This window comes from Drosophila pseudoobscura, chromosome 3, assembly GCF_009870125.1.
Source record: "Drosophila pseudoobscura strain MV-25-SWS-2005 chromosome 3, UCI_Dpse_MV25, whole genome shotgun sequence".
Lineage (NCBI taxonomy): Eukaryota > Metazoa > Arthropoda > Insecta > Diptera > Drosophilidae > Drosophila > Drosophila pseudoobscura.
In genome coordinates, this window is record NC_046680.1 from 12,787,475 (window position 1) to 12,802,568 (window position 15,094).

At 46.1% G+C, this 15,094-nt stretch overlaps 3 protein-coding genes across 4 annotated transcripts in view; 1 reads left to right on the forward strand and 2 right to left on the reverse strand.

Moving 5' to 3' along the window:
• The window catches only part of LOC15382900 (uncharacterized), a 50,609-nt gene extending 39,162 nt beyond the window's left edge, over window positions 1–11,447 (reverse strand). The window contains exons 1-2 of the mRNA XM_004444157.3: window positions 10,034–11,447; window positions 9,156–9,897 (exon numbers count right to left, since the gene is read on the reverse strand). The gene's annotated coding sequence lies outside the window, so the exon portion shown is untranslated. The remainder of the gene's footprint in view (window positions 1–9,155; window positions 9,898–10,033) is intronic.
• A 107-nt stretch (window positions 11,448–11,554) lies between these two features.
• On the forward strand, window positions 11,555–13,276 carry Or59a (Odorant receptor 59a). Of its 2 annotated transcripts, XM_015184489.2 has the most exons (4): window positions 11,557–11,929; window positions 11,986–12,726; window positions 12,782–12,884; window positions 12,945–13,276. In XM_015184489.2, the coding sequence occupies exons 2-4, from the start codon at window positions 12,002–12,004 to the stop codon at window positions 13,194–13,196; spliced, it is 1,080 nt and encodes a 359-aa protein (XP_015039975.2). In that variant the 5' UTR covers window positions 11,557–11,929; window positions 11,986–12,001; the 3' UTR covers window positions 13,197–13,276. The 2 variants fall into 2 exon arrangements, with proteins under 2 accessions (XP_001361038.2, XP_015039975.2); XM_001361001.4 differs by having other exon boundaries at window positions 11,555–11,929; window positions 12,782–13,276.
• Window positions 13,277–13,465: 189 nt separating this feature from the next.
• LOC6898499 (uncharacterized) lies at window positions 13,466–15,019 on the reverse strand. The gene has a single exon (XM_015185383.2). The coding sequence runs from the start codon at window positions 15,017–15,019 to the stop codon at window positions 13,466–13,468; it is 1,554 nt and encodes a 517-aa protein (XP_015040869.2).
• Window positions 15,020–15,094: the final 75 nt, after the last annotated feature.

A 15,094-nucleotide genomic window follows, 5' to 3' on the forward strand; every position in this document is an offset into this window, starting at 1 on the left:
CACACTGCGTTTTTATGAGCTGGCAAACATGCTTTGAGAATTTATGAAAATAAAAATTGCAAAAGCCAAAAGACAGGCAACAGTCGAATGGTTGATGGTTGAGGGAAAGCTACTCTCTTTCTTCTTTTGCTTTTGAGGAAAACTGCTTCCTTCATTAGCTTCCATTTGTGGATTTAACCGTCGCGTCGGTTCCATCTCTCTAGGTTCCGATGCTTGCGTCCGGTTCTTTATTTATTTATCTGTTTGTCTGTTTGTCTCCATCTTTTGGCTCCCTATTTTCGTATGTAGGTGTTTGTGCGCTGTATTATTTAAGCTTCGACGAGTGGATCGGGATGTGGAAGTGGAGCTCAAAGCAGCGCCCCCCACACATAGCACATTTAGGTGTACTATTTCCTTTAAAGCAAGTCTTAAGTATTAGAGTTTCGGTTCTTTAATCAAGGAATTGAAGGGGATGTACTTCTGGCATTAGACTGAAAAATCCCCTGGTTTTGGTTAAGTGTTTGCGACTGAACGATAAGATATTTTCACTGATTTTCTGCTTCAAATGTTTTAACCAACTCCCGGAAAAATCTGTGTTCTAGGATGTTAATCTGGGTCCAACGAACAGTTCTTCCAAATATCCAACTCATCAACACTCGCGCAAGGCTGACTGGCGCACATTTTTGGGGGCATGGGAGGCGATAAACCAGGAGCTCAACTTCGTTTCGTTTCGTGACGAGAAGGGAAGGTAGGAGACAAATATTTCGCGTATTATTTTTACATAATTGCTTCTGCTGTAAGCATGCGACGCGGATCCCCATATGGCGTATACTTTTAGACATGTGTGAGGGATTGCGTGGGTGTGTGTGTGTGTGGGTGTATTGTTCATTGTTTATTCTACCGCTTTACGCATAATGGAAGCTTATGAAAATTGGTTCGGATTTGCACGAAGCTTAAAGACAGAGACACGACTCGGATATATTCACGTACACATATGAGAGAGTCTCTCTGTCGTACGTGATGGCAGGGAAGCGAGTGGCAAATGGCAGATTATGTCGCCAGACATTAAATCACCTGGCAGTAGGTAAAATATATGCGATGCTTAAGCAAAATCAATTCTATTTATACGTGAGCGCATAAATTGCACACAGTTACAGACTCCCAGGCCAGGCCGTGTGTGCCACACACTCGAGGCAGTCACCAGTCAGCCAGGCGGCAATCGCAATAAAATGGAGCTGTAGTCCTAATCCAAGACCACTCTCTCTCTCCCGACAAGAGAACAGAATCACACCGAACTCGAAGCCGAGACCAAACCCAAACTCCATCCAAAGCCCAAGCCCAACGTTAAACTGTTTATTTGAAGGGAAATTTATAACCGCCATTACAATACAAACAAAACTTTTGCGTACATAACATTTAAATTTACGTTTAGCACCGCTAAAGGTGGCGGCACGTGGATGGATCTACGGCCACAAGCCGTTCGCTGTTCGAGGAACTTTTCGAAAAAGGGATTATATTAATTATGCTTTCCGTTTACCATGCATTTTATAATATTTAATAAGTAGCCACGGGTCACGAATGCAAAAATCAATGTACTTAAAAGTACTAATACTTTCGATGTGATTCAACTTCTGATTCATGTGGGATTTGAAATTTTTTGTTCTAATTTTTCATCAGGAAAAACCTCAACCGTAGCCCCAACCGAAACAACCGAAACAACCGTCAAATTCTGTCTATTTGGTATGCGCATAATTTTCATAAATTCCGCTAAAATTCTCGCTTCATATTTTCGCCAATTGGCGGGCGTCTCCTCTCTCTTTCTCTCCCTCTCTAACATCTGCTGGTGTCACATGCAGCGTTTCAATGTCTCATTATGAGCGGCAGCGGCCGCAGGAGCCGAAACCGAAGCCAATGTGGGGAGGGACTTAAATTTCAGATCATTTTTGAGGCCATTAAATAAAATTGAATAAAATTTAAGCAAATCGAAGAGAGACGTCGAGCCCGAACAGTGTGGAGGATGCTTAATGAATGCCTCAAAAGTCCGTCGAATTATGTTCTATATTAGTCTTAAGCATTGACCTTGGCACATGGCTGGCCAATAAATTCAAAAGCCAGACAATGTCTAGCCACCAAAAAAGAGACCAAATACAATGCTGAATGCTGAATGCCGAATGCCGATTGTATAATAACATATAAGCCATGTGGAACGCCACTTTAACATTTTCCATTGTTATTGCAGGGCCTGTGGAAGTCTTGCTTTAAAGGGCTTCCTAATGGACAAACTGTGTAGCCATAAATTGGCCAACGGAACTTTATACAAAAAAAAACAAAACCAGAGAAAGCATAAATATAAAAAAAAAATATAAAATGAGAAGCAAATCCGAGAGGCGAAAGTCAAGCCAAAGCTCAGTCAAATGGAATTTGGCCAAATTTATGGGACTCTTTAGGCTTTGGGCCACTCCACAACATCGAGAGCCAATATAAAACATGACATTGCTCCTTTATTGACCAACCAGAGACCAAAAACCAGATACCATACCCCGAAAGGCAAATCACCAGAAATCCCATTTCACCCACCCCCAACCCCACCCGCATCGTTGTTGAATGGGGGAATAGAAAAGCGCTCGAGTAAGCACAAACAGAATCGTACTGAAACTATTAACTAAATTATCGACAAGCGTAGGGAATCATAAGCAGGCCTCGTAAAGATCCAAAGCGCAGACGATGACGCCATCCGCTTCGAAATTTTAAAGCCAGCACCAGGCAAACGGAAATACGAAAATAAGTTAAATGCTCATCAATAACACTTCCCCCTTGGATTCGCCTGTATCGCCTCGGATTTTCCCTTTTTGCTGTGTAATGTGATTTATAGCAACATTCTTTTTGTGGCCGAGCCGATCATCATGCCCGACTCTGACTCTGACTCTGCCGCTGTGTCGCTGTGGTTAGCCGCTCGCACTCGTGTTCTCTCATGTATAAGTAATCAAACCCAACTTTCATAATGGCTTCCAATGCGCGGACCAATTGCTGTGCCATCTGCTTAACCAATATCAAGTTCGGCACGATTTTGAGCCACAATTTTGTGCTGGAGCTGTAGTGGCAGAAAAATATTGAAATTTAAAGCGGAGGAAAACGCCAAGCACCAAGTGCTCCGATTTTAATTTCCTGGCTATGTCAATCAATTTTCCGAGACCTTGAACGTGAAATGTCTCTCAGCGTGGTAGATGATTGGTTGAGTCAATAGCGGGGGCGAATGTGGGGCGGGGCAGGGTGCGAGCTGTTGGCGAGGACGTGCCAGGGCCTAAAAACAGGTGAATGTCAGAGCTCTCTGAGCGGCGCGGTTTATAGACTCCCTCCGGCTCATGCAGTTCTCATATCGAGAGACAACTCCCTGGAGCCTCGAGCCTCGAAGCCATGGGTCATTTCCATTTGGTTTCGCTTTTATCGCAGCTCGTAAATTAATAAAAGCAAAGGAGAACAAGTGAACCGACAATCAACGCATCAGGAATGATGACAATGGGTGCATTAAATAATACAATACAACACACAGAAAAAGGATACGACGACAATGGCAGCAGGAGTACCTCCACACACATGACAGTGAGAGTGAGTGAGAGTGTATGCAAACACTCCGAGGGAACGAGTGTAATATGTGTGTGTGTAGTCCTATTTATATCTCGTACAAAATCAGACTTCACTTCTGCTTTCGTTCTCATTCTCGTTTTTTTCCACCCCTCATTCGAGCATACCCGAGCCAAAAATGCGAATGTGTAGCAGAAAGGTACGGAGATGACAACTGGGACGGGGGAGGCCAACATCAATGTCCCCAACACGCACGAATTGTTAGCCAAGTGACGGTGAAATGCTTGTCTTTTGCCCTGCCACGACACCGCCACCAGCCTCTATGGCATTGTCCTTTGTGTGTCAGTGAGACAAAAAGGGTATAAAAAGGCGAGACACACACACACCAATGACAATATAAGATGACAATTTTCGCGCGCGTGTCCTTGTTCAAAGTCTGCATTCAGCTGTCAACCTTGACACTTGGGTGTAACTGAAGTTTTTGAGCTTCAATTGGAGCTGAAGGTCGGGCCTCGTGGAAGTCGAAAGTTGTGCAGATATCAGGCTAGAAGGCGGTATTCCTTAATAAAGTTTTGTGCAGCTGCCGGCTGCTGACTGCTGACTGCTGCTCCTTGCAATGTGATTCAGTGCCGGAGATCTCTCTATAGGCGGTAGCTTGAAAGTTGTGTCGTTGCGTCGCAAGGCGCTGACAACTGTCGCCCATAACTCACTTTTACCGGACAACCGGGGGACAACCCTTGCTGCAGTGGCGGAACCAGAAGCAGAAATGGCCGTAGCAGAAACAACAAAGTTAGTAACGACACTTGGCCAAACAAGTTTCTGAAAGGACGAGCGTGCAATCCCAATCCCCAATCTCCAATAAAACCAGACTCCCTCCCACTCCCTGTCATCCCGTACATTTTTATACCCGATACTCAAAATGAGTATTGGGGTATATTAGATTTGTGGTGAAAGTAGATGTGTGTAACGTCCAGAAGGAATCGTTTCCGACCCCATAAAGTATATATATTCTTGATCAGCATCAATAGCCGAGTCGATTGAGCCATGTCTGTCTGTCCGTCTGTCCGTCCGTCCGTCTGTCCGTCTGTCCGTCCGTCCGTCTGTCCGTCCCCTTCAGCGCCTAATGCTCAAAGACTATAAGAGCTAGAGCAACAATGTTTTGGATCCAGACTTCTGTGATATGTCACTGCTCCAAAAATATTTCAAGACTTTGCCCCGCCCACTTCCGCCCCCACAAAGGGCGAAAATCTGTGGCATCCACAATTTTGACGATACGAGAAAACTAAAAACGCAGAATCGTAGAGAATAACCATATCTTTTAGACTGCAGAATCTGAACTGGATCGTATTATTATTATAGCCAGCATCAAGAAAACAATTTCACTCTTTCTCGCTCTGTCTCACTCTAACACACAGGTTTCATGGTCGGTTTTGCCAATTCCAAAATATGAGTTCAAGGATCTCAGAACCCATAAGAGCTAGAGCAACCAAATTTGGTATCCACACTCCTGTGATATCGGACCTTGACCGTTTCGTGTCCAAATTTCTCCACACCCCCTTCCGCCCCCGCAAAGGACGAAAATCTGGGGCAACCACAAATCTCAGAGACTATTAAGGCTAGAGTAACCAAATTTGGTACACACACTCCTTTAAGATGTCACTATAAAACGTATATCTCAGAATTTCGCCCCACCCCCATCCGCCCCCACAAAGGACGAAAATCTGTGCCATCCACAATATTGCAGATTTGAGAAAACTAAAAACGCAGAATCATAGAGAATGACCATATCTATCCGGCTGCTGAATCTGGATCAGATCAGATCATTTTTATAGCCAAAAGGAACAAATCAATTTGCAGTGGCTACGCAGCGCCCGACGTCACGCTCAGACTGATTTTCTGTCTCTCTCGCACACACTCTTTGTCGTGTCGCTTAATATTAGCGGCGTCTGCCGGAGGAGGGCCATACTGACTTAGTATCGGGTATAACCGTAGAGTTGCGGTGTCCGCAGCAACTCACAACGTTCCCCCTCGTTTTTTATAGAACCGCAACAATTGTTGCCGTTTTGCTCGGGTTTCATTCACAGACAAGGCCTTGAGGAAGCCTCACCTGAGGCACCTGCCGGCAACAAGCAGCGAAAAGAGAAATCGAACAAAGAAGGCACAAATCATCTACAGGAAAAGAAGAAGAAAGTAGAGGAAAAAAAGGAAAAGACGCCAAACTGGCATCGAATGCCGGTGGACAGGCATTCTGCTGCATAGCTCGTAACTCAACTTTGCCATTCGATGGCAATAATTTTACCATTCACCCACCACGACCTCTGCCTCCGGCGAGAATTGCATTCCTTCTATTTCTTTGACGTGGCCAAGACAATCTTCTCGGAGGCAGTCTCCTTTTGTTTGCTCTCCTCTCCTCCTCCTCGTCTAGAGTTTCAGCTGTGATTTGTGATGAATATAGTAGACCCTGGGTAATAAAAGGAATTTCATACTCGTGGAGATGGATAGCTAAATAACCTTTCCGCTCGTTTGCTCTTCTGATGCTTAAAGCACAGTTAATCCAGGGCAATTAACGGTTGTGTGTTCGCCACTTTACGTGGCATGCGTCTCTCTGTCAATCAGGTTTGTGGCAGCATTTAAAAGCGCTTAAATAATTGATTTGCTTGGTCGCCGCACCGCAATCAGGATGAGTTAATTAATGTTTAACACGCCACAATCATAACTAATTTAGTTTGGAATTAAGGGGAGTAGTCGGCGCGCCTGTCCGCCTCCATTCCCCCCGCCTTTTTCCACTTGTGCACGCTATAGCTAAATAGCTAAATTGTTTAACAATGGGGCGTGACAGCAGGTCAACCAAAAGGCTAAAAATGCCCGCTATCATTACAGTGTTTTTCCGAACGGAATACTTTCGTCCATCGGTCAATCAATTAGATTGATTGCTCGAAATGAGATGTGAACACAGTTGGGCTGCCAATTAAGTGGTCGCATGTCAAATGGCCAGAAAGGCCACAAACGGCCACAAATACTGTTTCAAGTTAGCAACGAAATAGAGAAAATAGCTTTTTGTATGTAATTAGGGGACAGTGCAGTCCTGAGAGTATACTCAAACTCATACTACTCGTATCCTTTGCTAAAAAGTAAACTAAAGTCAAAGCTCCTAAGCCGATTTCGGGGGCCAAAAGCACTCGACTAAAATAACGAAGTTTCTGTCTAAACCGGAAAATAGAGAGTGAGCAGAAGACGGCTGTGTATCTAAAGGATTGGGGCTTCGGCATATGTCATAACATGTTTGTCATTTATTTCCCACATATGTATGTAAATCCTTTAATCTTGTATTTTTTTCATTTTGATAATTAAATTTGTTAATGAATTTTCCCTCTAAACGGTTGGATGCAGTCATACAGATATATAAACCCTGCTGCGAAATAGGTGGAGATTGAAAAACCAACATGGAATAAATAATTATTTTACCAGCCGAGGCAGATTAAGTAGTTATATAATTATGCAAATTCCTCTATAAGTCCGTATGGCTGCTGTGCTCGGAACGACCGTGGGAAAAGCTTAGGTAAATCGTGAATGAAAAACACATGTCTTCAGAGTCATATTTCCAAGAAACAATTTAAGGTAGCATTTAGGGATTCCTTGGAGATATCAGTAGCTAAGCTGAAAATCAACCTCGAAATAGCACTAGGACAGCAGAAAATGAAAGCGAAGCCAAAAATCATAAGATGAAGAAAGCCTGCCTCCAGCTATTGGGGGCAATGAATGCGTTTCGTGAAAATTCCTTAGGGTTTCTTAATCGTTGTAAAAGTAGCTCCAGAGTGAAAGCCAAGACAGAGGCAATAAAGCAAGAGAGTAGCTTTAACAATCATTCGTTAATGATTATGATCTCAAATAAATTTCGTCTGCTCGATTATAAGGTCATCTGAAAGGTCAGATATTAATTAAAAGTTGGCCGAAAGGATGAATTATTGTTTAAGATGAACTCTTGGATTATGCTCCAACATAAATGAAAAAGAAAATATCTAAAAATTTTCCCGAATTATCTGCAAGTGTATCCAATCAGATAACTGGAACTGGTACTCCGTACTCGACGCACCACCGCCACCGCGCACTCGCCGCAAGGGGGTCGATGGGGAAACTGCAGGCATCAGCTTAAGGCATAAAGATTTAAGCTTGAAGCTGTGTACATTTACATTCATAAAGCACAAGCGGCGGCCAGAAGTTGGCCCATTTGTATGCAAAGTTCAGTTACGTTACGAGCATGAATAGGAAGAGTAGAGCGGGGAAATGGCCAGCGGGAGAGCGAGAGGGAAAGTAAGCATTGGGGTAACTCCAAGCGTATGGTATGTGCAGGTAAATGATTCAAATTAAAACAATCATTAGAAACAGAAGAGCTTCGCTTCGGTGCAAGTGCAAAGTGGCGGAAGCCACCAGGCACAGGAGGCGGCGCCACTTGGCAGGTGGCAAGCAATTAACTTGAATTAAGAGCATAATAACTCCGATTCTGAAGGACGCTCACAGACAGCGTAAATCCGCCTCACGACATCCACAAGGTGGCCATTTCCTTGAACACATCCGCATTTAACAGAAGTTTTCCCGAAATTATTTCTACCCATTAGGGGCTGATGGTAATTTTTTGGCACCGAGGCCACAGGGTTTAATCAGTCCACCAACGAAAGGCCAAAGGTGGAGAGGAAAGACGATGAGAAACAGAGCCAAAAACCGTGAACATGTGCTGGGTTCCAAGTGAGAGAATAAAATACAATTTCACACTTCGGCTGGCACTCGCCATAGGCTGGAGCCATGGAACGGCTTACGAGTTCACACGGCGTATGCGTGATTTCGGCCGCTCTTCTTGCCCCGCACATAGTATTGCTGTATCCCTGCTCGCTGGCTTCTTGTCCTCCTATTAATTAATTGACTTGCTACTCTGTTCCCCCCCCGTTTGGTTGGTGCCTTTAACATGAAAATGAACTCTCTGAGCCGCTCCACACGCGGCATGTGGCAATGTGACACGTCAATGGAACCCTGTTCTTCTGTGCTGGAATGGAATTAATTTTCACAGCAGCAAAGTATCAGCATCCCCCACATGTTGCAGTTCGTTGATTGCCTTTCACTTTTGTGTCATCATTTTAAAGCCAGCTTTTAATGTAATTGAATTTAATAATAAAAAAAAGAGGCGAGAGAGTCCCCAAATAGCCGGGAGATTTTTGCATGCCTTGTGTGTCATTTTGCTGACCAGTGAATATGCTGGCATTCGTAGTTGTTTTCAGTATTATTCAATTTAAATGTAAAGACCTTTTGCGGGCACAGATGCACTGTGCATTCAATTGGAAATGGATTTGCGTAAGCCCCGTTGTCCGGACAATTTAATTTCGTATACCCTCCAAACCGACGGAAAATCGTTTTGCAGGGACCGAGACCGAAACCGACTAGTAGCCCAAAGGGGTATTATTTTTCCATTTATGATTTCGACAAGCACAAAACAAAGAAAAGTTTTCCTTAAACTAATTTATGATTTAAAAAATAATTTCATTTTGCTTTTCAGCTGATGGGGATGGGGAAATTGATGTGTGCTTTGCTGAAATTGTACTCACCCTCTAGGCGTAAGCTGCGAAATTAATTGAAATATACTTAGATGATATTTATCCGGTTTATATGAATATTATCCTATGCTTAATACATCTATTATTTATATATTTATTGTTTCACCAATAAGCTCATTCAGGCATCTTCACATTCAATGATCGGAACTTCACTTTCACTCGCACATCGTGAGCACCGATCGTTTGTCCGTCAGGATGAGTCTTTTGCAGTTGGAATCTCTTCCTTTGGGTTCGCCCGTTCGCATGTTCGTTCTGCACACGCAACCACGCCGCGACGCGTTTAAAAACGAACTGCGAATAATTGCCGCCATCCGAACTCGAGCTTCATTTAGTGCCACATTCGGTGGCGACTCCTCAAAACTCACCACACCCCGACACGAGCCCCTAGTACGAGCCAGAGAACGAACCGACGCGACGGTCACGAATCATCTTCGTTCTCGTCCATGTGGGTCTGTGGAGCATCGTGCCATTGTGTGCTGATGGGGCAGCGGGGTAAAAGTGAAAGCCCTACCTCTGACTGCTGCTATTGAGGCAGGTTAGTGTTCTCTCTTTGTCTCTCTCTCTCTCTCTCTCTCTCTCTCTTCCTCTCTGTGTGTTTCCACTTCCAGCGATGTTTCTGATTAGCCTGGAAGCGGCAATTCTTGTTGTGATAAGCCGTTGGCTGTGTGGAAAGAAAACTGTTGCGTGCATTTTCAGTGGCATGTCCTGTGGGAACAACCGGAGGCAGCTGCAACTACCTCCAATGCAAAGTTTCATTGAATATTGATTAACATTTTTATCATTCATTAAGGAATTTAGAAATATAACTGCGATTTTCTCACGTTATCCTTTGATAATTCTCTCAAAATGTTTTGCATGGTAATACTCACACCGCTTACTTTTCCAAGAATTGTAACATTTCCCCTGAAAGAATCAAAGAAATGCTTTAAATTTTGGATATTATTATCTTACCAGCATTCGATATTTTTCCAGGTCCTGCGCAGAACGATGCACAATATTTCAGTTCGCCGGCATTCGTGTGGTGAGTTTTTCCTCGATGATAAGAATCACTGATAAGAACTCATACACCAGGTGCGGCAGCAGCTCTCTTGAACAACAAAAACAAGACGAACGCGTCTCCTAAGATGAAGAAGACTGAGGAAGAACGTCATCATAGTTTCTTGTTTCCACTCTCCCAGGAAAATGGTGATGAGGGGTGTCTAATGGGTGTTTAGGGCGATTGGAGGCGACTCTCGAGTGGCAAGCCACAAAATGCGCAACGCTGCAGACGCAATTAATGCGCAACGTTTTACAATTAGTGAAACTACCTCAATTATGCAGCTGCAGTCCCAGCCACCAACCTGCATCCACCATCTCCGGTTTTTCATCCCAAGGCAGGGGCTGCCCCAGCCCCAGCCCCAGCCCCAGCATGCACCGTCCACCGATGCACCCGCCAGCCTCCGCAGTCGTTTGGGGAGCAGCTTTTAATAGGAAATTCATGGCCGCTGTGAACATTTTCTCGCTCCCATTCTCGTGGTTGCGGGTTGCATGGATGGGGCTTTTTTTTGGCGACAGGGGCAGCCTTTTAATTATGATAATTACATTGTTGTCGTTCTTGCTCGCTGACAGCGGCAGCAGCAGCAGCAGCAGCAGCTGCGTTGTGTTAGACAAACAACGCGTTCCGTTCCGTGCCGTTCCTCCGATATGAAACTGGCATTTGTGCAACCTGCCGCTTGAATAGATGGGAAAGAGGGGAGCATCGACATGCATCATTTTATGCCACTCGACTCTCGGGCAGAGATGGTTGCGAATGTGTTTCCGCTACAAATAGAGGGCTTCGCATACGAGGGATTTAGCGGTGGGATCTGCCCTGCACATCCGTTCCGTCGTAATTGGGTTAGGGCTTCAACAATCCGTATGAAAAATATTGTTGTGCACAGTATTTTTTGTATCCATGTGGCAGTGTCAGCGTAGATGCCACATGCAACAATTAAGACATTAGATTGGTCGGGGACGAGGACTGGTGACTGCCTCACAGCCATGAATTACTATACGCACCGTCTGGTTCTGTAATGGAGGGCCTGTTTTATGCATGTGTGTGTGTGCCAACGTTTCAACGTGCAACAATTTATGGTGCGCTGTCAGCAATATGGCAACATGTTTTTTTGGTGGCCTGCCTGGACATGCTAATTGCATGCACCATCCACACATCACTCGATGGAGCGAGGGAGAATATAAAGTAACTATGCCTTCGGGTTTGTGTTGCGTGGAAATTTTTACCAAGCGAATAATTTGATCACAGTTGTGGCAAGGTCCTGGGAGTGAGCCATAAATTCTGTAGCCTACTTTTCAGCGAAATTTTGATGTTGCAAAAACCGCTGACAGAAGCAGCAGGAGCCGCCGCTAAACGAAACATTCCGATTTTGTGTCAGTTTCATTTATTATGAAAGGCATCAGCATCAGAAATGAGGGACGAGAAGGTCCCTCTGAAAACTATAAAATAATGTGGCATTTCATTTGCATTCGGTGCCATTTGCAGCTTTTTGTTAAAGCTATAGCGAATTGTTGGCCATCAAAGAGGGAAATAGTTTTAAATGTTGGAAAAATAGTTAGCCTGGTCTGGTAGCCATTTGTCAGACGGAATTTTAAATGGGATTCCGCTCGCTGGGAATCCAAAACTCTAGCGGCAGGTGGCACCGGTGATAATTTGTAATTGATACGACCACGCGACCATAATTACATAATTAGAGAAAGGCCAGTAGCGAGGACAAACGCCTGTCGGGTAGGTGTGTGCACATCCATCTGTGTATAAAAACAAGCATAATCCGACAGGAACATTTAGAAAGCAAAGAGCAGCCATGCCAGAGGAGGCCATCGACAGTTTGAGCTTCATCAGAAGCCACTGGACAGCATGGTGGATACTCGGAGTGGCCCACAAGCGAGTGCAGTCCTGGCGTAGCCTCTACGTCTGCCTCAGTGTGCTGGCCAATGTGATGGTCACAGTCGGCTATCCGCTCCACTTGGCCCTGTCGCTCTTTCGCAACCGCACCCTCACCGAGGACATCCTCAATCTAACGACCTTTGTGACGTGTCTCGCCTGCTCCGCCAAGTGCCTCATCTACGCCTACAATATCGACAAGGTGGCACGAATGGAGCAGCTCCTGCGGCTGCTGGATGAGCGAGTGAGTGGGAAAGAGCAGCGTGCAATCTACGGCAATGTGAAGCTCCAACTCCGCATAGTCCTGTATGTCTTCATTGGCATCTACATGCCGTGTGGTCTCTTTGCCGAGCTGTCGTTCCTGTTCAAGGAGCAGCGGGGCCTTATGTACCCCGCCTATTTCCCATTCGATTGGTTAACCTCCACGAGAAACTACTACATGGCCAATGTCTACCAGATTGTTGGCATCTCCTTTCAACTCTTGCAGAACTATGTCAGTGATTGCTTTCCGGCGGTGGTGCTCTGCCTAATATCGTCTCACGTGAAGATGCTCTACTCCCGCTTCGAGGAGATTGGCAGGGATCCATCCATTAATGCGGAAAAGCAGCTGGAGGACTGCATAACTGATCACAAGCGCTTGCTCGAGTGGGTACCAACCGAAAGGATTATTACCACTTTCTCATTCTCCTTGCATTTACAGACTCTTCAGGTGCATTGAGAGACTCATGTCGGTGCCAATGTTCATCCAATTCACGGTCACCGCTCTGAATGTCTGCATCAGCATTGCGGCTCTCGTGTTCTATGTAAGCGAGCCCATGGCTCGAACGTATCTCATCTTCTATGCCCTCGCTATGCCCCTCCAGATTTTCCCCTCCTGCTACTTTGGCACCGACAACGAGTTCTGGTTTGGACGCCTCCACTACGCCGCCTTCAGCTGCGATTGGCCAAAGCAGGGCAGGAGCTTCAAGCGGAAGATGATGTTCTTTGTGGAGCGATCGCTCAAGCAGAGCACAGCGATTGCCGGTGGCATGTTACGCATTCATTTGGACACATTCTTCTCGACCCTTAAGATGGCATACTCCCTGTTCACGATCATTATACGAATGAGAAAGTAGGTCGATAGTTCCTTTAAAATCTGTTTTGACTAGTCCCCTTAAATGCAAATTTCAATCGATTAGAGGTCGCCAGAGCTATATTAATTGGTGACTGAAGTGTGGAAAGCCGCAGGTGCAGGATAACGAACCATTAAGGACAATTAATTAATTACCTTCCCAGAAAGCCAGAAACACCGGAAAGGCGTCTGATTGATCGATCTAAAAATTGATACTATTTATTTATGTTCGGTTCGGTCCAGAGCCAACTGGTTTGGGATACCCTTCTCCGTCTACTTGTGTGAACTCACATTGCGTCCGCGCATGGGCGTTGATGTCTTCCTGGCTTTTGATGCACCACGCTGCTGTTGCTGCTGCCCCTGGGGAGGATGGCGTGCAGTGCTGCGGGACCTGGTGGCGGTTGCATTGCCCCTTCCTAGTGAAGTCTTCTTAAGACCTTCGCTGCCTACACTTCCTCCACCGCCACCCACGACGCGCTGGAATGCAACTCCTGTGAACACTGTCCCTGGAGTTCTGCAGTTGTTGCTTTTTTGGGCGGTGGATACAGACCTGGCTGCTGGACGTTTGCTATTGTTCAGATTGCTTTTGCGGACAGTCCCGGACAGTGACTTCGACTCGTGCTCAGAGCTTTTGGGAACCCCTTGGCCTGTTCCAAAAAAGCACTTGGGGAGAGGGTGACTGGGGATGTAGCTGTCCGCAATAGGTACAGGATAGGGCGAATCAGCGCCACTTGTGGTAGCCATGCTATTGCTAATGGGCTCATCGGCCTGCTGCTGCAGAGACCGGGTGCTGGTATGCTCCGACAGCGGTGCGAACGGCAACTCTATTTCCGCGCAAATCTGTTTGATGAGGAACTTCTGCTGGCGATCAAACTCTGCTTGCATACGCAGGCTCTCGTCATACTGGTACTGAACCAGCTTGTTGAATCGGTTCTTGTTGGCCTGGAGGTAGTTTCTCAGCTTGTCCACTTCGTTGGGGGCCACAGCCATCTTGTTCACCTCGTTCAAAGCGCGCTCGATCATTAGGTCGATTTCTTGGTCCAGAGTGGAGTTCGTCTGCTCCAAGCGCTGAGCTTCTTCCATCTGCTGGCGGGCCGGTTGCTGGGGGCAGTCGCTGTGGGCCTCCACCACCACATCCGCCTTGGGCTGCATGTGCTCCACCAGCACCTGGGACGACTCAACGGTACAGCAACCAGCACCGATTCTGTCGGAGTTCAATTCGACCATATTGATCGACGGAGTCAGTGGAGTTGTGGCACTATTCTCCTGTATGTCCGCGCCCAGCCATTCGGAAGTGGCCGGCTCGGTAGACACGGATGGTGGAAGGCATGTCCGCTCAAAGAGCAGGATACGATCTTTAATACTGCTCAACCTGGGCTGCGAGACTGTCAGCAGGGAGCTGTCAAGAGACTCGGGAGCCACCGTCTCAAGCTCCGGATTCTGAGGGATGGGCGGGTTCCCCTGAATCGTGGGTATATTGGTATCCTTGGCATCCGCCACTTCAGGCTCGAGAGACTGGTTGGAGATTGTTGGTAGCTCGAAGATGTACGATTCGGTCTGCTCCAGATTCAGCTGCGGCAGACCCCGCCGTCTGGCCACGGAGATGTAACCATTGCCAATGTTTTCACTCCTGTCTTGGCCCGCCACGACTCTGACCGGTTCCAACTTCTTTTCCAGGTGGAGATCAGTAGCGATATGCAATCCAGTAGGTGCGTCCAGAGATATACCGGATATATCGGTCGTCTCAAATGGGATCGTGGCTATGGTTTCAGTCTCCTCCTGGCTCAGAGTCTGGCTCTGTTCGACCTCTGCCCAAAACTTCTCCATTGTCTTACTGGAAAACTAGCTAAAAATGTTTACTACCTAAATTTTGAGAGAGACTTTCAAACCGACTCCGGAACG

What these genes read in the sequence shown, in the direction of transcription:
- Or59a (XM_001361001.4), top strand. Translation starts at nt 12,002, where the DNA reads ATGCCAGAGGAGGCCATCGACAGTTTGAGCTTCATCAGAAGCCACTGG. An exon ending in GATCACAAGCGCTTGCTCGA is followed by an intron (nt 12,727 to 12,781) that starts GTGGGTACCAAC and finishes TTGCATTTACAG; the next exon opens with ACTCTTCAGGTGCATTGAGA.
- LOC6898499 (XM_015185383.2), bottom strand. Translation starts at nt 15,019, where the DNA reads ATGGAGAAGTTTTGGGCAGAGGTCGAACAGAGCCAGACTCTGAGCCAG.